This window comes from Harmonia axyridis, chromosome 1 (genome assembly GCF_914767665.1).
Source record: "Harmonia axyridis chromosome 1, icHarAxyr1.1, whole genome shotgun sequence".
Taxonomy (NCBI): domain Eukaryota; kingdom Metazoa; phylum Arthropoda; class Insecta; order Coleoptera; family Coccinellidae; genus Harmonia; species Harmonia axyridis.
The window spans coordinates 61,395,992-61,419,601 of record NC_059501.1 but is presented as its reverse complement, the minus strand read 5'-3'; the positions used below and the strand labels follow the sequence as shown (position 1 = coordinate 61,419,601).

Sequence of the window (23,610 nt, the reverse complement as noted above, 5' to 3'; positions counted from 1 at the left end):
GTCAGGGCCTTTGGTCGTGGGAAATCTGAAATTCTTTTTCAGTACAACATTGAAGGGAGTGTTTTGAACAGAGTGACTGAATGTGGATATCTGGTAATTTTATTTGATCTAGGGCTTACTAGTGTGCTACATGTGAGTGCAGTTGTTTCGGAGGGACTCACGTCTATCGGTTTCATTCTGAGGAACTCCAAATGCCTATTTGAGTCTCGAACCCTTTTTCTCCTTTTTCAACTCTTGTGAGATCAAAGCTACATTATGGATGTGTTGTGTGGAGCCCCAAATAAAAAGTTCACATTTTAGTTTTAGTTTAGAGAAAATACAGAGGCGATTTCTGAAGTGCGTTAGTTTTTTCGACATTTTTTACTGTAAGTACTCCATTTGATATACAAAGGGGTGTTGTAGAGTCACAACTTATATAAAAAACTGTTTGTGTATTCTATTATTGTATTGTTCATTGTAATTCTGTATTTCGTCCCCATTCTGTATAATTGGCTCAGGCTGTAGGATGGTGTAGTAATTAAATGAATGAATATTTCTCTAACATTCGAACTATTATATTTTTTCCTTGAGGAAAACTATTATCCTATCGACAAGAATAATAAGAGGTTGTTGGGAATTGGGAGGAACCCCTTTCTTCGAGGAAAATTATCTTAAAAAAAATAAGTAAAATAAGTAGGTATTCAAACACTGAATAAAAAATCGAAAATTCTCATCAATCTGTTCTTATATTCAACAGATTGATGAGTAAATTATCAATATATTTAATGACGTCAAGTCAATCGTCGGTTGATGCAATCCATCTCTCCAGTTGATTCAAATAAAAACGCCTGTATTTCGCGGAGGTGTCATAATTTCAAACATGTAACATAACCTCTTTTATGTTTATATTTCATATCCATAACTGATTGATAAACAAATCATATAAATAAATGCTTATCTACACCACGTATTAATTTTACGTCACTAACTATATATTGAAAGTCTCATATATTGCTAATAGATCAAATTTAATAATTTTCTTAAACTAAGATCTAAAATTTGACGATGCTTAAGGCTGTTATTTTAATAGGTGGTCCTCAAAAAGGTAAAAATATAATGGAAACATATTCGCATATAAACAAATGAATTCTCCAGAAATATCAAGGCACTGACTAGGAATTTGTTGAATTCTACGTAAAATGATTCTATTAAAAATCTTTTTTAGGAACAAGATTTCGACCTTTGTCTCTTGACATACCAAAACCTTTATTTCCTGTTGCTGGATTACCTCTGATACAACATCATATAGAAGCATGTATTCTTTTAAAAGACTTGAAAGAAATTTTACTCATTGGATTTTACCCAGCAAATCAAATTGAGCCATTCGTCAATGATATGCAGCATTTATATAAGATATCCATAAAGTGAGTTATTCATGCCTTAAAAAAAAATCATTTATTTATTTGGGTACATTTTGAATAGGTACCTCCAAGAGTTTGTAGCTCTTGGCACTGCTGGAGGACTATTTCATTTTCGAGATCAAATCCGCTTGGGGAATCCAGATGCATTTTTTGTATTAAATGGTGATGTTTGTGCCGATTTTCAATTAACATATCTTTATGAATTTCATAAGAAAAATACTGGTAGCTTAGTGAGTATATTTAGTTCTTTTATTTTCATTCCTATTTCAATATGGAATATATGAAAATCATACAATTTCACAGTCAGATCGCAAGTGTAACATATGTATAAAAAAAAATTAGTTAGAGATATGAATTATGTATATGATTTAATTCTTAAATATTAATTTCTTAGTATTTCTGTATATCTACGTAATTTTAGGCATCTGTAATGTACACTGAGGCAACAAGACAACAATCTTTAAATTTTGGATGTATGGTCATTGACAAAAACACAAATGAAGTAACTCATTATGTTGAAAAGCCCAGTTCCTATGTTTCATCATTCATTAATTGTGGAATATATGTATTTTCTCTTGATATATTTCAAATTATAGGAGAGGTGTTTTCAAGCAAACAAAATGATACATACAATAAGTAAGTAAAACTATTTCCATCTAAATTAGAAAAAAATATTCCTCTTTTTTGGTATCATTGGAATTTTAGATTTGAAGGTGGAAATGGAAATAAAGAAACCAGTCATATACAGTTGGAGCAAGATATATTAGCTCGGTTGTCTGGAACGAGAAAATTTTTTGGATGGCATGTAAGTTGAATGAATCCCCTTTAATTGAACCAAATGTTCATTTCTAATGCAATTCCTTCCAAATCAACAGTTGGATTCTTGGTGGTCACAATTGAAAACTGCAGGTTCAGCTATTTATGCTAATAGGCATTATTTGGGACTTTATAAAATGAGGCCTAATAAAAAATCCACTTCTCATGGTAAAGGAGATGAACCACTATGTACTTTATATCCAGATGTATATATTGATCCTTCGGCTATGATTGATGCTAGTGCAGTGGTAAGTAATGGGCAACAATGGATCTGTATTTATTCATCTTAAAGCTGATTATATACATTTGAAAAAACTATTATTTGGTTTAAATAATATCGATATATGATTTATGTAATTTTTGAATTAATCAATATTATTTATTTTTTTTAGATTGGTCCAAATGTGAGCATTGGACCTGGTGTACACATTGGTGCTGGTGTTAGAATTCATGAGAGCATTGTTTTAGCAAATGCAATAATCGATGATCACAGTCTTATTCTACATAGTATCATAGGAACAGGATCTAGAGTTGGAAAATGGGCTAGAGTTGAAGGAACACCAACGGATCCAGATCCGAATAAACCTTTCGCAAAAATGGAAAATCTCCCATTATTCAATAAAGATGGAAGACTTAATCCTTCAATTACTATCCTGGGTAAGTGCCCTAGATTTTTCTTCAAGTCAATAATTTTATGGCACTTATGGATAAAATTACTGTAAAGACCAAAAGTTTTGAATTTTCTATAATTAGCATAATTTATGGGCTCAAGAGCACTATTATTGAATGGGATGATTCCATTCAATATTTTTTAGTTTGTGCTGTAACATTATTGAAAATCTCCATGGACCATAAATGCAGCCAAAATTCTACAGTTTGAATGATTTCTCAATTCGAAAAAATAATTGAAATAAGGCCCACTAGTTGAATAAATCAGCATTTTCAGTCAGTTCTTATTACAATAAGTTTAGTTTTCCATTCATTCCTTTTTTTCATCAATTGCTTGCTGTTGGATCAATCTCTCAATATTGTTGTGTCCATAACTGAATTAAACAATTTGATTCTTTGTTATAGGTTGCAGAGTCAGTATTCCATCAGAAACTATATTACTGAACTCAATTGTCTTACCACATAAAGAATTATCAAGAAGCATAAAAAATGAAATCATTTTGTAATATATATTTATTCATTTTGTTATTAATAAAACATTTTAGGAAATATGAATTTTAAAAAACCTGATTAAACTTCGAAATGGGATATGTTGCATATATATATATATAACAAATATTTAGGGAGTTCTTTATTAACGGAAGTATCAAGTAAAAGAGAACTACTTTCGGTTCTTCAGTTTAAAAAAAATATATACTTTATCGAAATTTCATTTAAGATGAAATGGCTTATCTTAATCCTTCCTAGAAATCCCACACCGGGTCTACTGATGGATAATTCATAAGTTCACCTGAAAAAAGTGATATTAATTTGAATTAGGTAGCATCCAAATGTTTATATTGAAGGACTAAAGAATATTAATTGAAGTAAAGTCTGTTTCCTTTAGAGTTTTTTCATTCCAACTAATCTAGGTCTTTGCGAGATCTCTGTTTTATTAATTAACTGTAGATTGACCTACAGTGACTCAATAAAACACAGTGACAATTGACAACAATACTTTCGAATTGAGCCTAAAAATGGCGAATGGGGCGGGCCTCAACCATAGGATACGATTGACTGAACTGACACTTCGTCAAAATTAAAATTATTGGCCTGATAGATTTGGATATGGAAAAAATTTCTTCATGTGAAGTACAGTGACTTAATGAAATTGGCCTTACATTTTGAATAAATCCCAAAAATCAGATAGAATAGAATAGTTTTATTCATCCTGAAAAACTCTTCACAATGCATAGGACATGTCAGAAATAACTAGAACTAAAGAATGCCATTTATATATTCCTCTACACTATAATAACATTTCTGTAGCAATAGATTTTTTACTACTTTACGAAATTTTAATCTATTCAAAGTTTTTATGTCATTCAGCAATTTATTTAATTTAATTTATACATTGGTACATGGGTGACTTCCCAAATTTGCTTGTGTTATGGCCAGGAATCGATAAAATATGCAGATTCCTTGTACCATAACTATGAAAACAGGACAATCTGGCAAAACTCTGTTCATTTTCCTTAGCATTAAGAAGGATTTTATAAATATAAATACATGGTAGTGACAATATTTCATGACTTATAAACAATGGTCTACAGGACGATCTGTTATTTATTACGAATATCATTAGCAAAATACGTTTTTGAGCCACAAATATTCTGTGCAACTCGAGTGAAGCAGCCCAAATCTCAATATTATATGTTAAATGACTATATACCATACTATAGTATGAGTGTTATAGTGAGTTAAATATGGCGGACGAAGAAGATGTGTTGTCGGATGTCTCCGATAAAAATGATAAAGATTCACAATATTTCAAATGTTGTGCTACCAAAAACTGCAAGTTTAAAGTGTGTATACAGTGTTTTGCGATATTTCATCAAGCTTGTGCGAAAAAAAAACCAAATCTGAAATTTCTAACGGGAAATAAAGTAATTTGTTGCTACGGATCAAGTGAAATCAAAGGAAAACAAACAGAAGAGATGAAATCAGATAACAACGCAATGGAGATAGAGATAATATATCTTAAGGAATTGCTGAAAGAATCAAGGGATAAGAACGAAATATTGAAGTTTAACAACTCTTTACTCATAGATAAAATTAAAACACTTGAAATCAGGGAATCCATAAAAACAAAGGTAAACATCAATGAAAAAATACCACTAGTAACGTTAACAGAGGATGAGTCAAAAACGCAAATACCAAATACAGGAACAACAGAAACCTACTCATATGCAAGAGCGACAAGATCAGCTACTATTCAACAGAGGGCTCCACAAGAAAACCTGCAAGCAAGAAAAATTTCGATTCATAGACCTTTGCATACGGAAACATCAATCACAAATGAGAATGACAATATAACCTCCAATTTAAATAAGCAAAACACAACAAAAATAATAAATAGAACAGGGCAAAACAATCAAAATGAAACAGAAGAATTTACGGAAGTCAATCGTCGGAGAAATAATAGGATTAAATACCAAAGAAAAAACATTAAGAATCTAGGAACTGCTGAAGTTTCGGATGAAGCAAATAAAACTGGCTTTTCTGGAGGTGAACGGAAAGTGTGGCTATACGTCTATCGTGTGAAAAGAGTTGCAAATGAAACTCATATTAAGGATTATCTTTTGAAGAAACCTGGATTCCATGGAGATTCAATCACGGTCAAAGAAATTCCAAGTGATGAAAATCAACTCAAGCGATTCGTTGTTACGGCTCCTCTTGAAAAGAAGGATGAAATGTATAAACCGGAATTTTGGCCTAAATATGTTGCTGTGAAGCGGTTCGACTTTGAGCGTCATCGTCAATTTCTTAATGGACAAAGTGGACATTTTTTATGAAGACAAAAACTCCAACAGTTACAACAACAAAAAGACAAAATACGTATATATCATCCAGCTTGATACTTCAAAACCTACAGTCAATTGCAAATTGTGTAGATGAGGTAGGTGTCTTATTATCTGATAATGCAGACTGTGTTGCATTCGCAGTTACTGAGCACTGGCAAACGGAAGATCAACTGAGGGCATATAGTATCCCCAACTTTAAATTAGCAACATATTTTTGTAGAGAAAAAAATGAACATGGTGGTGTTGGAATCTACATGAGAATTGGATTCGAATACAATGTAAAATATGAAATTAATAAAATATCCAAAAAGAAGGTATTTGAATGTGCAGGTGTTGAATGCAAAATTGGAATTGAAAACTATATCATCGTAAGTGTATATCGACCACCCATAAGAGAAAACTTAAATGAGTTTTACCAAAAGTTGGAGACCTTACTGGAACTTTTAGTGATGGAGAAGAAAATCATCCTCATTGCTGGTGACTTCAATATCGATCTGAAAGATGACGCTGTGAATATTCACAGAATGAATCTGCTATTGAATGGATATTCATTTACCTATCTAGTGAATGAGTACACAAGAATTACTCATAAATGTAAGTCATGTTTAGATAATGTTTTTACTAACTCTATTAACATAGATGAAGTGAGTATCATGCAGACTAATATCTCTGATCATATGGGAGTCAAAATAAATTTCTCAACAAATACGAAACAAAATAAAATATATAAAAACATCAGATTGTTTTCCGAAGAAAATAAAATTAAATTCAAAAAACAAATAGCTGAACAAGATTGGTCCAACATATATAACATCGCTGCAAATGAAGTAGACGAACAATGGAATCTTTTTGTGAATACCTTCATAATGCATTTTGATGAATGCTTTCCACTCAGAAAAAAGTGTGTGAGCGGAAAATCATTAAAATTTAAACCCGATCAGGAAATACTGGATTTTAAAAATAGATTGAGTATATTAGAGACTATTATGCATTATCATCCTGAAATAAAATCACTTTATAATAATACCAAGAAAAAATATCAAAAGTTACTGGCAAAGAAAAGAACTGAAAAATATGAAATCAGTATCTCCCAATCTGATAATAAAATGAAAACAATGTGGAATATTTTCAATGAAATTACGGGTAGAGATAAAGTAAATGACACTTTCATTAGTGGAAATCCTGAAAGAGTAGCTAACATGTTTAATGAGTACCTAACAACAAATGTACCTAATTTGCCCGTAAACGTATTATCATGTGATATCCCTAGAGCTTCACGATCAATATTTTTGACACCTGTTACACCAGGAGAAATAGAAGAACTAAATAAACAAATTAAAAATAAACATTCTAGTGGAGATGACGATATACCTATTAGTTTGATCAAATTTTGTATAAAAAATTTAGCAGAAGTACTATGCTACATAATTAATAATTCCCTCTCATATGGTATTTTTCCTAGTCAGTTGAAGATATCTGTAATTACACCAGTTTATAAAAAAGGTGATCGCGAGTCTTTTGGAAACTACCGACCCATCAGTGTACTACCAAGTTTCTCAAAATTTTTTGAAATGGCAATGTGTAACCGTCTAGTTAACTTTCTATTGGAGAACAATATACTGAATGATAACCAACATGCATACATAAAAGGAAGATCCATAATGACAGCTACTATTCAATTCACTGAAAATATAATAAAATCGTTCGAAAATAATGAGATACTTCTAGGAATATTTTTAGATCTATCAAAAGCATTTGACTGCCTTAATCGACCACTTTTGTTAGCAAAAATCGAAGCTTACGGAATAAGGGGAACTGCTTTGAAATGGCTAGAATCATATCTGAATAACAGAAAGCAGAGGGTTAAAGTTATGAAAAACGGAAAAAGTACGAAATCAGACATAAAAATTAATTATACCGGTGTACCTCAAGGAAGCATATTAGGCCCTATTTTGTTCATTTTGTTCACAAATGATATGGAACGAGCATTGATGTCCGATTCGAGTCTTCTCACCAATTATGCAGATGATACAAATTTGTTGGTTGCTGGATCCACCTACCCAAACTTAATAAATGAAGCCAGTATTTCGTATAATAAAATCGAAGACTGGATTGAAAGGAATGGTCTTCTTTTGAGTCAGGAGAAAACTACCACTATTCTCTTCAGAACCAAACAACAAAGTATCACAACACCATCACAAATACAATTGTCAAATTTGAGCATGAGACCTGAACATTGTACTAAATTTCTTGGTATGCAAATTGATGAACATCTGAACTGGAACAACCACATTATAAGTACAGGAAAAAAATTAAATTCAGTCAGCTATAGCATAAGAGTCATTAGTAAATATTTAAATGAAAATTGTTTAAAAATGTTTTATTCCACTAATTTTGAGAGTTTGATGAGGTTTGGTTTGATTTTCTATGGATCGGATTCAGGGGTGTTGGAGATTTTCCGTATTCAAAAGAAAGTCATAAGAACTATATTTGGACTCAAACACAGAGAATCGTGTAGAGGTATATTCAGGGAAAATCAGATTATGACAGTATTTGCATTGTATATATATGAATGTTTAGTTTATTTATTCAAGAATAGAAATAAGTTTGTATACAGTAGTTCCGTCCATGATTACAGTACTAGACATGTAAATATTCTTTATCCTGAACATAGATTAGTCAAATATGAGAAACATCCAACATATGCAGCAATAAAATTTTTCAATCAATTACCGGATAATATAAAAAGAAGTACAACACTCAATAAATTTAAGGATGATGTGAAAATTATGCTCATTAACATGGAACCTTATTCCATTCATGAATACAATATCAAAGAAGTGGGGATTTAACAATTCTGTTAGTTGACACTATTCCATCTAATGTACTGTATTATATGTAATGTATTATATTGGACATTCTTTCGGAATAAAGATCATTATTTATTTATTTATTATTTATTTATAGTAGACTGATAATAAAGCATTGAGTGGAAGCAAACTCCTAAGTCTACTGATAGCGTAGTAGGAAGCAGAGATATTCTATATGGTCAGTCCATCGTAATCTGCTGTCAACTACCAAGCCTAAGAATTTAGTTGACTCTTTGGAGTCAAGAACTTCCGAACCACAATTGAGGGTTAAAGGAGGATTCTGCTTCAATTCAAATTTAATTAATACATTTTTTTCAACGTTAAGAATAAGTCTGTTCGCGTGACACCAAGTTTTGGAGTTCTCTACCAGAATCTCACAGAGACCAACAAGTTCGCCCACACCCTCTTCTTTCACCTCAAAAGATGTGTCGTCAACAAATATAATAATTTTTTCCGCCACAATATAATAAGGCAGATCATTTACGAACAATAAAAAAATCACAGGTCCTAGGACAGAACCTTGTGGTACTCCAAGCTCCATCTTGAATTGGGAAGAGTGAGCCGTGTGAACTTTAACCATAATTTTTCTATTTGAAATATAGCTAATAAGCCACCTCAAAAATACTCCCCGGAAGCCCAGGTTATAAAGTTTACTCTCGATGAAAGTTGGAGCAATAGTGTCAAAAGCTCGCGATAAATCAAAGAATATACCAGCAACGACATATTCCTCGTCCAGTGAAGTATATACAGATTGAATAAAATTTATGGTTGCTGTTTTAGTTGAACGTCCGCGTCTAAAACCATGTTGAATTTCGCAAATCATCTTGAACTTATCTAGGAACTCAAATATTCTACCAAGAACTATTCTTTTTATAACTTTTGAAAAAACATTCAGAATTGAAATTGGGCGGTAATTTGAGATTTACTCAATTTCGTTTTTTTTATGAATAGGAATTATCTCAGCAAGTTTAAGTATATCTGGAAAAATTCCTGATGAGATTGATTCATTAGTAAGATGAGCTAGTTGTTCAGCTAAATATTCAGATATAAATTTAAACACCCTTACTGGAACATATTGGAACCCAGAACTGTTTTTGTTCTTCAGTTTATCAAAAGAGGAAAGTATTTCACTGCGGTCCACAGGATGAAAATAAAAACTGCTGTAGTGAATAGGGGGAGTTGTGCAGGATTTGCCCAGTGAGTTAAAGTATCTTTGCTCAAGTTCTAATTTAGCAATAATTGAGAAAAAAACCCCGAACGAATCTGCCACTATTGACGGATTCGAACACAGAGTGAAACAATTTATACGAGTTTCAGTTTTTCCGACCAGTTTCCTGGTTCACAATATTCCATACAGTTTTGTTTTTGTTGTTAGAATTCATGATAATGTTCTCGTAAAAGCGCAATTTACTGTTTCTCACAAGATTGTTCAATTTAGCATTTCTATAAAGAAGCGATGTTTCAGCGGTTTTCAAATTTGCTTGGAGCCTGTATAAGTTTTTTGAGTCATTTCTCGCAGTCTTTATTGTCGGGGAAATCCAATTTTTTGATAGAACATTGTTTGTAGTCTTATGAATCAATGGACAGCAAGAGTCGATACAATCCGTGATGATATCTACGAATTTTTGGAAGAGAGTACTTATATCAGATATCTGATAAATTTCAACAAAAGAAGTATTGGCAATTTTTTCGGCTAATTTAAGGAGATTTTCTTGTGAAATATTTCTGTATGTTATATTCTTAGGTATATCATTGTCCATTTATATCTAGATCGTTTGTAAAATAATCTAATTGAAAGGCACTATGGTCTCCAAAATGAGGTGGAAAAACTTTTGTTCTACATTCGATCAGATCAACATTTGTGGCAACATAGTCAACTTTTGCGCAAGATGAATGACCTACAATATTTGTGAAAATACGAGTTGGAGAATCTGAACTGTTCTTCAAAAGAAAACAATCAAATAGATCGTCAAGCAATTGTTTTTGTCTTGATTTCACCCGTAAATAGTCCACATTGAGGTCGCCGCATAGAAAAAGATCTTCTTGTCGCCTGGAACAACGCTGAATAATAGATGACAACCTTGCCAGGGATTGATCGAGATCACTTGAAGGTGATCTATACACGCTCATCACACAAACACTATTTCGACCAGTGGTTAACTTCACTGCACAACACTCACATACAAGTTTCTCAGACATATTGAACACCTTCAGATCTCTTTGATAAACGCAGAATGTCAACAAAAAGTCGCCATATTTAGGCTCAGAAACCGGCAGCCAATCAAAAACGAGACTACTCGTGTCGCCACTGAATTTTATTGAGTCACTGTAGATTGACCAGTCAACGTCATCATTTTAAAATTTTCATTTGTTCTGTCGAAAGTGGTTGATTTAACCTCGAAATAGGACATTGATAGAAAAAGGGCGTGAGTGCCATAGGAAACGATGCTTGGAAAATAGGCTAGAGTTGAAGGAACACCAACTGATCCAGATCCGAATAAAACTTTCGCAAAAATGGAAAATCTCCCATTATTCATTAAAAATGGAAGACTTAATCCTTCAATTACTATCCTGGGTAAGTGTCCTAGATTTTTCTTCAAGTCAATAATTTTACGGCAGTAGGTAATGGATAAAATTACTGTAAAGACCAAAAGTTTTAAATTTTTACAAGTTTAATTTCTTGAACTCACTTTTTCTTAAATTTGTATGATATCTAAATTGATCCCCTAAAAGATCATTTTCTATAATTAGCATAATTTATGGGCTTAAGAGCAGTATTCTTGAATCGGATGATTCTATTCAATATTTTTTAGTTTGTGCTGTAACATTATTGAAAATCTCCATGGACCATAAGTGGAGCCAAAATTCACGAGTTTGAATCATTTCTCAATTCGGAAAAATTATTTGATATAAGGCCCCCTAGTTGAGTAAATCAGCATTTTCAGTCAGTTCATACTACAATAAGTTTAGTTTTCCATTCATTCCTTTTTTCATCAATTGCTTGCTGCTGGATCGATATACCTTAAGCTCTCAATATTGTTGTGTCCATAACTGAATTAAAAAAAGGGGAAGAAGAAGAAGATTCTTTGTTATAGGTTGCAGAGTCAGTATTCCATTAGAAATTATATCACTGAAATCAATTGTTTTACAACATAAATAATTATCAAGAAGCATCAAAAATGAAATCATTTTGAGATATATATTTATTCATTTTGTTATTAATAAAACATTTTAGGAAGTAAGAATTTAAAAAACCTGACAAAACAATAAAATCGCATAAATAAATAGATAACAAATATTTAGGTTCTTTATTGACAGAGAAATATCAAGTAAAAGACATCTACTTCGGTCCTTCAACTCATAAAAAATATATATGTATTTATCGAGATTTCATTTAAGATGAAATGGCATAACTTAATTCTTCCTAATCTTTTCCAATAGGAATTGCTTATTTCACACCGGGTCTGCTGTTAGATAATTCATTAATTGACCTGGAAAAAGTAATATTAATTTTGTTTTTAAACGTGGGTTTAGTGGATCGAATAACTGTTTTAACACTTTTATAATATAAGTTTTATTCTTAAACAGAACAGGAGAACAACGGCTTCCAAGTTTTTTTTTTTATTCAACTTATGACGTACTACTCATAGACAAGACAAGACTATATGCGGCTGCGCAATACATGTCATTGATACAATCATAGAATATGATCAGTGTTACCACTAGGATAAATTAACTTGCCATTGTTCCCTAAACATAATAACAACACTCCCCCTCAATGGTAAGTTACCCAAAAAATTTCTTAAAATACATTGCAGTTGATTGTAAAATTATTGAATGAACTTAGAGACAGCGGTTTCGTGAACAAATCTGCGAGTTGCAGTTTGGTTGGAATATACTTTAGTGAAACTGTTTTATCATTTATTTTGTCTCGAATGAAATGATAACGAATATCAATATGTTTGAGTCTCTTGTGGAACTCTGGGTTCCTACACACTTTGATAGCCGATTGATTATCTTCATAAATCATGACATTTAAACTATCACAAATTTTTAAATCACTAATTAAACTCTTAAGCCAACAAGCTTCACTTATGGCTAAGCTTAAAGCTATATATTCCGCTTCTGTTGAAGACAGAGCTACGGATGATTGTTTTCTAGAGCACCAACTGACTGTGCACCCAAAAACTTTAAATACATAACCAGACGTAGATTTCCTGTCTGTTCTATCCCCAGCCCAATCTGCATCAGCATATCCTTCAATTTCATTCTGAAAATCAGTTTTTCTAAAAACTAAACTTAAATTTTGTGTTTTTTGAACATATCTTAAAACTCGTTTAATCGATTGCCAAAGTTGTGAACTTGCAGTTGATTGATATCTACTTAGGATACTTATGCTTATACATAGATCTGGGCGAGAGCATAACATGGCATACATTATAGAACCTATTGCTGCTCTACATCTTTCTTCAATTTCTATACTTTCAGAATTTTTGCGTTTAAGATCATCATGTCTAAAATTTGGTTCCATAGGGGTATTACAAGGTTTACAGTTTTCCATTTTAAAAATTTTCAACATTTTCTTTAGATATAAAGTTTGGTTGATTATGATTTCATTTTTCAATACATTTTGTGTGATGTGCATACCCAAAAAATAACTGATACCTCCTAAGTCTTTCATTTTAAAGTGTTGATTCAAAGTAACTTTTAGATCATCAACCTCTTTTTCATCTGATCCGGCAATTAATAGATCATCAACATAGATCAATACAAAAATCTTTGAACAGCCTGAAATTTTGTAGTAAATACAGTATTCATTTTGAGATCTTACAAAGTTCAATGTCATCATTAAATCATTAAATTTTTTATACCAATTTTTTGGTGAGGATCGTAATCCATATAAGGACTTCCTTAGCTTTGCAAATTTTCCTGTGTCAGTATTAAAACCTTTAGGTAATAAAATATATACATCATCATCTATTTCTCCATTTAAAAAAGCACTACATACATCAAGTTGATGTATCCTGAAATTTAAATTATTGCATATAGCTAAGAAAATTCTTACAGAAGTTAATTTCGCTACTGGACTATAAATATCGCCGTTTAATGGAATTGTCTGTTGAAAACCTTTTGCAACAAGTCTTGCTTTGAATTTCGTGACACTACCGAACTCGTCTTTCTTCCTCTTATACACCCATTTGCACTCTATGACAGGCCTTTTAACATCACTATCACACACTACTTCAAACGATTCATTTTCTTGCAACGATTTTACTTCCTCCTCCATTGCCTTCCTCCATTGCTCAGCCTCAACGCTTTTCATAGCATCTTCATAGCATGTTGGTTCGTCATCTTCTGTAACTGTCAACAACAAACTATCCAAATCCATTTCAAAATCTTCAAACCTTGGGTTTCCTCTTAAGTTTCTTCTCAGGTTATATCTTCCATTCACTATTTCTTCACTGATTTCTGGATCCAACTCTTCTTCATCGGTAATTGTCTCTTCATCGTGTACAATATTATCAATTTGGGTATCTTCTAACTCCAAGTCTTGATTTTCTTCAATATTACAGAATTCAGTTATTTTACCTTTTGTTTCTTGAACTTTTTCTGGTAGGAATATTACATCCCTCTGTATGACAACCTTGTTTTTATCAGGTAAATACACTCTAAATCCCTTTGTGTCTTCTCCATAACCAAGGAAGTATCCTTGTTCATTTTTTGTGTCCCACTTCAATCTATTTTCCTTAGGTACTAGTACTGAAACTCTACTTCCAAAAATATTAAAATTTTCCATCTTATATTCCTTTTGATTCCATAATTCAAAAGGAGTTTTAAACTGAACAATGCTTGGACCAGAGCGATTCAGAACATATGTAGCGGTATTTATTGCTTCTGCCCAAAACATTTTTGTCAAATTTTTATTGCTATGTAACATTGTCCTGGCTGCTTCAACCAATGTTCGGTTTTCTCGTTCCGCCCTTCCATTTTGTTGGGGAGTATATACCACTGTGCGTTGGTGGCATATACCTCTGCTTTGCAGACATTCCGTTACCTGTTTGTTCACAAATTCTAAACCATTGTCTGTCCTCAAAACTTTCATCTTTGCACCAGTTTGCCTTTCTGCCATAGATATATAATTTTCAATTGCTTTTGCTACTTCAGATTTCTGCTTTAGGAAATAAACATGTCTATATGAGGTGTAGTCATCTTTAAATAATAAAAAATATCGAGCTCCTCCTAACGAAGGTGTTTCCATAGGACCACACACATCTGCATGAACTAGCTCTAAAGGTACAGTAGCTCGTGATTCACTATGTTGAAATTTTAATTTATGTTGTTTGCCCGATAAACAGTATTCACAAATAAATTCATTGTTTATATACTCAACATTCATTTTTTTAAGGAAATCTTTGATGTACTTAATATTTTGATGTGCTAATCTGTGATGCCAAGTCTCTAAATTTTCTATATTTTTAACTGTCATACATTCAGAAATATTATTAGTTAATTCATTTTCTATTTTGTTTTCATACATTTCCTTCTTGAACTGCATTTTATATAATTTATTCTGTCTTAGTGCCTGGGCTCTAATATTTCCATATTTATCAAAAAACTTACATGATGAATTATCAGATGACATGAAATATCCCTTATCAAGAGCACATCCAGCCGAGAATAAATTAAATTTTAGGTCAGGTATATACAAAACATTCGATAATGACGTTTCAATGAATTTTCTTCCATTATAGGACCACATTTTAATATTTCCATATCCTCTTACCTCCAATGTTTGCCCATTTCCAACTTGCACCATCCTAGGGGTTCGATCCTCGAACATTTTCTCGAACAAGCTTCTATCCCATGTCATATGTTCAGTGGCTCCCGAGTCAAGGTACCAATCACCTGATTTTACACCATCTGAATATACCATAAAAGCGTTGTGTTCCACTTCTTCTTTGACAGGATTCTTATTCGACGGTTCTTCCTTTTTCTTCTTGATCCAACAAGTCTGAACTAGATGTCCTTGTTTTCGGCAGTAACTGCAAAATTTATTTGTTTTATCAGCCTTATCATTCTTAGAGTTCTTAGTTCGAAAGTAACAGTTCTTTGCTATGTGACCAGCTTTTGCACAGATGTAGCATTTTTTGGTTGGATTATTCTGAGAACTCGTTTTGCTTACTAGTGCTGTTGTCGACTCTACTGTTTTGCATCTTTCTTCTTCAAGCAATAATCTAGAGGTTAACTCTTCCAATGTTTGATTTTTATCTGGAACTGACTCCCATGCTGATCTGAAGTGTTTAAAATGTTCTGGCAAGGTCATCAAGATTTTAGTAATTATCATTTTATCTGACAGAACTTCACCTGCAGTCTTTAATTTGGTTTTTATTTCCTCAATTTTGGATATAAATGTATTCACAGAGGAATCAAAGTCGAGCATGAAAAACCTTTGTTGTAGCAAATGCACACTTACAACTGATTCTTTATCATATACCGTTTTTAATTTGGTCCACATTTCTTTCGCAGATTCACATGACAGTAAGTGAGTTAGAGGACCTTCTTCCATACGTGTAACCAACAATTCTTGAGTTTTTGCGTCGTCCTTGAGCCATTTGTTAAGTTCATCTCCTGAACTGGGTTTTATTCTTGAACCATCCGCGATCTCGAAAAGACCTCGTCCTTTTAATATAATACTGGTTTGAAACTTCCATATGGGCCAATTATCACCATTTAATTTTAACGTCGTCGTGGTCGTGTTATCTGCCATTTTACACCACACGTGGTTTTTTTCGATTTTACTTTTCACACACTCGAAAAACGTATCGTTAAATTGTTTTTATTCCAGTTGCACGACTGGGCACATAACCTGTTTTTAAACGTGGGTTTAGTGGATCGAATAACTGTTTTAACACTTTTATAATATAAGTTTTATTCTTAAACAGAACAGGAGAACAACGGCTTCCAAGTTTTTTTTTTTATTCAACTTATGACGTACTACTCATAGACAAGACAAGACTATATGCGGCTGCGCAATACATGTCATTGATACAATCATAGAATATGATCAGTGTTACCACTAGGATAAATTAACTTGCCATTGTTCCCTAAACATAATAACAACAAATTTGAATTAGGTAGCATCCAATGTTTATATTGAAGGACTTGAGAATATTAATTGAAGTAAAGTCTGTTTCGTTGAGTGTATTTTATTCCAACTGATCTAGGTCTCTGCGAGATCTCTGTTTTATTAAGTCCCTGTAGATTGACCTACAGTGAATGTTAGTTTGGGCTGCAGCCCCAAAGCCCCCCTTCCCTTACATGCTATATTGCACTCAGTGAACACATCTAGTAGACATCTTAGTAAAATGTTTGGTTTGGTGACTACTTACTATTAGTACAGAGCTTGTACCCAACTCTAATTAAATGTGTAAGATAGAATATCCAAGCGGGTACATGTTAAATATATGATAAAATAAAATCTAAGTGATATTCAATTACCATTTCACGATGTATCGTGAAATGTGTATAGCAAAATTCAAAAATATTACCCTTATCTCCCTTGGTTCCTTTAGGGCCTCTTTCACCTTTTTCACCCACATTTCCTTTTGGACCCGGAGGACCCATATCACCTTTCAGACCTGGACTACCCGATTTTCCAATCAGTCCTGGAATACCTGAAAGAATATTCATAGTTGAATTTATGAAAATATTGGTCTATTTATTTCTATTTGTAGTGATTTAATTATATTTTCTCAAGCCAATTACGTTCATAATTTTGAGATATATCTAAAAATGACTTCATATTCCATAAGAAATCAAAATATTTCAGAGCAGTTAAAATTTTTCAGTAAAAAAATGAATACTAAAATCAAGTATGGCGAAAAAAAGTTTATTTTGAGTTTCAATTCTGATTTCTGTACTGTTCCATCTTCGTGTTCATAGGTGAATTGTATCTTAATTTTCTCGCTCTCGAAATACCTCATTGTCAAAACTACTTCTTAAGCATCAACAAGCAAATCCAAGAAGCCTTGTCCAATGCTTCACATGCTTCAGTTTTATAAAAATTTTTCAAAGTAAAATTCCTCTTTCAATTTCAAAACAACTTCATTTTATTTCTAAAGAGGAAATTAGTTTCTATGTTGAGCAGCACGAAATAAATGAATTATCAAATGATTAGGTATCCTTCAGTTCTGAAAAAACAATAATTTTCCTTGATGGGAGATGATTCCGAATGAACAATAAAATAAATATTAAACATTTTCAGAAATGAGTTTTTCACCACTAAAAGGGTTCACTGAACAGATCGCTGTTATCATTTCGTCACTGTCTGTATTTTTCGAATTTTGAGCAGGAAATGGTCTCAAACAATAGTAAAGGGAACTTATGGTATCAAAACAATAGTGTCTGATAACGAATTCATCCTCAAATTCGGTTCTATCCGTCCATCTAGCCGTAAACATTACAACCGGGGAACGAAAAAAAGTAGAAACTTGAAATTTTTAGGGTTGGTTCGGGTCTCACATGCTTCAGTTGAGTTCGTTAATGGGCAGAATCTGACCAGGGCTGACATGGCCGTTCAAAACTTTGTAAGTTTATTGATTTTGAAAATGCACGGAATGGGCGACCGTGAAATAAAAATTCTCTGCTATGCCGATGACGCCGTACTGGTGGCTGAGAGTGAAGACGACCTCCAACGGCTGTTACATCGATTCAATTGCACTGCCAAATCATTCAATATGACAATATCAACCCAGAAAACCAAATGCATGACAACATCAAAAACACCATTAAGATGCAAACTGGAAGTTGACGGCAATATCATCCAACAAGAAATGAAATTCAAATACTTGGGCATAGAATTATCAGGCTGTGGTGATGTTGAGGAGGAAGTGAGGGCACAAACTGTGAGGGCAACAAGAGTGGCGGGATGTTTGAGTGACACGGTATGGCGAAAAAAAAATATCAAAGTGGAAACAAAAGCCAGAATTTATAAAGCAGTAGTAAGACCAACTATGACATACACCGCTGAAACTGGACCAGACACAGCGAGGACAAGACAACTACTGGAGACCACCGAAATGAGGGTACTTCGCAGAATAGCTGGAAAGACACTATTCGACCGGGAGAGAAGTGAAAATATAAGGAGAACATGCGGGGTGGAAAATATCAATGAGTGGGTATTGGGTCGAAAGAGAGAATGGAACGACCACATAAGTAGAATGGACGAGGAAAGGATGGTCAGAATTGCACGCGATAAATCACCACTAGGTCGCAGAAGTTTAGGACGCCCTCGAAAGCGATGGAGCGACAATTTGTCAGTGTAGGCAGAGATTCGACGGAAAGAAACAGGCGAATCGCCTAAAATGAAGAAGAAGAAACTGCAAGTTCGATCGAGACGAAAAATTTGCATTTTAATGACAATAAGGAAGAATCACAATGGGCGCGTTCAGCTGAAAGATCGGTAGCGCGTAAGTAGCTCCGCTACTGAAAGGTATCAGTTTGGTAACGTAAGTATTCTCTGCTGGACGGGTTGCTCTTTTTCTTGGCAGTAATAGGTTCTGTGGATCCTTCTTGAAAGTTACGTTATGATGGGAGATAATTTTCTGTTATAATATCGATTTTTATTTCCAAGTTTGCTTATTTTTGGTATTTTTATTTTTTTGTTCTTTAATAAATGGGAAATTTATTCAGAGTAATATTTCAGAATGTTATTAAACGTATATGTTTCAGTTTCCATTATTGCTATATTTGAAATTTAAATTTCGCCCCAAAATCACTGTCATAACTGTCACTAAGTCAGTTACTCAACATGTTACCAAAAAGTAGCATAAAATAAATTCGCTACCAAAGATGGCGACCGCTCCGTAGCATATATGCTCCATAGCGGAAACTGATAGAATGCGTTCGACAGAAAATTCATAGAATATTGACAACTGTTGACTCTGCTAAATACGCCCAATTAGAAGCTCCGTACCAAACTTCATTTTTATCAACCGATCCGAATCATAAAAAAATTAAGAAGAATATCGAAAAAATTGGTCAATATTGCCGAGATTACACAAGTGAAATCTTTTCTTGCCTATGTCTCGCAACAATTAGCATAAAGTCATAAAAATTTTCATCCAGTGACCAGCGACCTAGTCAGATTAGATGAAACCTGAAGACTATACAGTTGAAAAAGGAACCGATAAATCGCGTTTTGGAATTTAACTCGAATAGAAACGAACGAACGAATCGGATAGTAATCTGAGAAATCGGAATGTTTCATTTCTATCGCGTCCAATATTGGTATTCTGTATCCAATTTCTTCTTCTGTCTTCTTCGTTATTTGTATCCATAGTACAAATTCTACTTGAGTTACAAAACGCTAAAGGGTGTTTTTTTTAGAGCTATAGAACTTTAAATTGCAATAAAACAACGATTGATTATTCGATTGACATGAATTTTATTTATCCGCAAGATAATCTTGTGGGATTACATTTTAAATATGATTTCTGGCATATGACCGCCACGGCTGGCTCGGATGTAGTCCAATCTGGACGTCCAATTTTCGATTACTTTTTCCAACATTTGTGGCCGTATATCGGCAATAACACGGCGAATGTTGTCTTCCAAATGATCAAGGGTTTGTGGCTTATCCGCATAGACCAATGACTTCACATAGCCCCACAGAAAGTAGTCTAGCGGTGTTAAATCACAAGATCTTGGAGGCCAATTCACAGGTCAAAAACGTGAAATTAGGCGGTCACCAAACGTGTCTTTCAATAAATCGATTGTGGCACGAGCTGTGTGACATGTTGCGCCGTCTTGTTGGAACCACAGCTCCTGGACATCATGGTTGTTCAATTCAGGAATGAAAAAGTTAGTAATCATGGCTCTATACCGATAACCATTGACTGTAACGTTCTGGCCATCATCGTTTTTGAAGAAGTACGGACCAATGATTCCACCAGCCCATAAAGCGCACCAAACAGTCAGTTTTTCTGGATGTAACGGTGTGTCGACATACACTTGAGGATTAGCTTCACTCCAAATGCGGCAGTTTTGTTTGTTGACGTAGCCATTCAACCAGAAGTGCGCTTCATCGCTGAACAAAATAAAATGGACGTAGTGCGCAATACGTATTCCGCACAGAACCATTATTTTCGAAATGAAATTGCACTATTTGACAGCGTTGTTCAGGCGTGAGTCTAATCACGATAAATTGCCAAACCAAATTGAGAATAAATCACTTGACAGCTGTTAAATCGGTTGCCATCTTGAACAGTTATGCCAACTTGAAGTTATATACCTCGAAAAAAAACCAACCTTTACTTCAAAAGGATTCCGGCGCATTTCTATTCGATCCATACCATCTCTATCCGATTGGAAGTTACAGAATAGGGCTCAATGTCTCTTTTTGTTTTGGAATTAGACACGAGTTTATCCATATCTCAACTTGTTTTCAATCTCAATGACAATGACCAGTTTTTTCAACGCAGGATTCGTACGCTGCCAGAAAGATGGGTGAAAGTAGTGGCCAGCGTTGGACAATACTTTGAATCATAAATGTATAACTAGTTCCTCACAATGAAGCCTTGAATTTTGAAAAAAACGGCGGAAGCAAAGTTATACGCCTAGAGTACCTACCGTATTGACCTGGCCAGGGTCGTCGCTAGCCCATTTGCCGCCCTAACAAAAGCTAACTCTGCAGAATACTAAAATTATTGAATAATCGGGATCTAGGGCCTACTGTAGCTTTTCTGCTACTCCGGCTCGAACATTTCGGTTTTTTCTTCAATATGATTGAATAAAACAACCGGATGATGCGGATGAACCATTATTTTTAATTCGAATAGATGTTGCACACATTCTCGATGTTTGAGGTTAGTGAATTTCATCTGTGTAATTCCTTGAAATTAAAAAAAACTTATTTAACACATTTTTCTAGAGATCCAGATTTCTCGAAAAGAGTAGGTAATGCCACCCCTCATTATTTCAGGTGGTTTCAGGTTCTTCTGCTCAGTTCCGTTTTTATAAAAAGCTTGAATATTTTATGTTAATACAACACTCAATATTTTCTGAATTTTATTTTGTTGTATTTCGATATATTTTTCTATTTATATTGCTACGACCGTTGGAGAAATGCTTCGGGTTTTATTTTTCATTAAATAAACACTCTGGGATATCGGCCAGAATATGGACACATACGTCACAGATAATTATTATAGATTCGATTTCACGGAATGAATGGTGCTAATTGGGTAATGCACTCGTTTGCAAGCCCAGTGATCTTGAAAGAAAAAAAAAATGGTGCGTAACACAGTTCAAAGTTAGCATTGAAATTTCGTTCTTATCTAAATTCTAATCATTTTATTGAAGTGTATGAAAAGTTTACAAAGAATGCAAATAGATACCAGGATAGTACCAACTCCCCATTCTGACGTTCATCCCAAGTAAGGTAGGTTCGAGTGCTTCCAGCGTATCTTTTGTCTTTTCTTGTTATTATTCTAAATTTCAAAATTCACTGAGCTATCGTTAAATTTGGTTTTGGTCGAGTAAAACCGTTATTTTGAATTCGAATGCGGCCAAACGCTAGTTAATTTGATATAAAAAATGAGAAATATTATATAATATTATAATGGAATTATGTGGTATAAAATAAAAAAACTTATATTTCTGAGAATGATAAGTTGGAGATGGTGAAATGGAATCGTTTCTCATATATTTTGCATTCCATTCGAAGGAATCAGAATTCTGATTAGAGAATTGAAAAGAAAAGTAATCCAGAAGCCGCCTCAAGTGGCAATAAAATTCGACAACGTTTAGTAAAGCGAACGCCTGATGGGGGCATGCGTGTTTTTTCTGCGTTATAACTGATGAACAGCACTATGGGGGAATTACGCGACATCTGGATATTTATGAGTATAATTCATAATGCGGCACTTTTGATGGTTTTTGATGTTGATTAAATTTGTCGGTATTCCTTCTTGCTGACCGAATTAAATTTCATTCGGTACTTTGAATTTCTACACATGTAATCTTTGTCGATCAAGCTTGAAATGGCGCCCTAGGAAACCGCCTCCGCTTTCCATTTTCCCCTGAGGACGGCGTAGCCCTTCCAAGATGTATCGTTAACATTATTGTTTTATTCCAAACCAATTCACTTACCAATAGACCCGTCTAAACCTGGACGGCCATCAAGTCCTGGATAACCATTTTCACCTTTTATTCCATTTTTTCCAGGTTGTCCCTTCTCTCCTTTGGAACCAGACTCCCCTTTGATACCTAAATCGCCCTTTTGTCCTGGAATTCCTGGTTGCCCAGGTGGGCCAATGGGTCCTAGAAACATAGAATTCCCATCGAAATATCAATATTCAATACTTTTACAATCAATAACGGTAAGCATGTTTTATCGTTTGAAGATATTTATTTACTAGCTGCCCGCCCCGGCGTCGTACGCGTGGTTTAAATAATGAAAAAAAAATTGGACAAAATATATTATGAAATAAATATACTAACTGACAAAGAAACTGCAACACCCAAAAGGAGCTGTTTAAATCTCAAATTTTTTTAAGTAAAACATAAGTAGTTGTAATAAACTGGCCTGTAGTTGGGTGTTAATGTAAAAAAAAGGAACTCATTAGAAGAGCGGCTTTCTATAGTTCCGGCCAGTATAGTTATTTTGAAATTAACACAATTTCTCTTTCGTGAAAGAATCTTTCGTGCGTCCGGCTTATGCACTAGGATAAGTCTTATATTTGATCTTTTTCGAGGAGGTGTTTCACTGAATGAGACCGAGTATTTTTGAATAACAAAGTTTAATAATGGATTGAAATAATTAATGAGAAAATACAGTCAATAAAATTTGCACCTTACTAGCCTATGGCAAACACCTTAAGAGTAAATAAGAAAAAATTATAACACTCGACAATCTTGGATTATTTTGGTAAATCTTTTATAAGAAGAAAAAATCATCAAACAATATATATAAGATTAAATTAAATATCCTTACCCTGGATATCACAATCA

The 23,610-nt window shown here is 33.6% G+C and overlaps 2 protein-coding genes across 2 annotated transcripts in view; one reads left to right on the top strand and one right to left on the bottom strand.

Annotated features, from left to right (window-relative positions):
• The first annotated feature begins 869 nt into the window (after positions 1-869).
• LOC123671754 (mannose-1-phosphate guanyltransferase alpha-A) lies at positions 870-3,434 on the top strand. The gene is made up of 8 exons (XM_045605771.1): positions 870-1,084; positions 1,205-1,403; positions 1,462-1,630; positions 1,822-2,036; positions 2,106-2,205; positions 2,276-2,464; positions 2,609-2,873; positions 3,291-3,434. The coding sequence occupies exons 1-8, from the start codon at positions 1,045-1,047 to the stop codon at positions 3,389-3,391; spliced, it is 1,278 nt and encodes a 425-aa protein (XP_045461727.1). The 5' UTR covers positions 870-1,044; the 3' UTR covers positions 3,392-3,434.
• A 104-nt stretch (positions 3,435-3,538) lies between these two features.
• The window catches only part of LOC123671755 (collagen alpha-1(XXIII) chain-like), a 34,360-nt gene continuing 14,288 nt past the window's right edge, over positions 3,539-23,610 (bottom strand). Inside the window, exons 9-11 of the mRNA XM_045605772.1 lie at positions 22,750-22,920; positions 17,148-17,273; positions 3,539-3,675 (exon numbers count right to left, since the gene is read on the bottom strand). Coding sequence (XP_045461728.1) covers positions 3,629-3,675; positions 17,148-17,273; positions 22,750-22,920 — 344 coding nt within the window. The 3' untranslated portion in view covers positions 3,539-3,628. The remainder of the gene's footprint in view (positions 3,676-17,147; positions 17,274-22,749; positions 22,921-23,610) is intronic.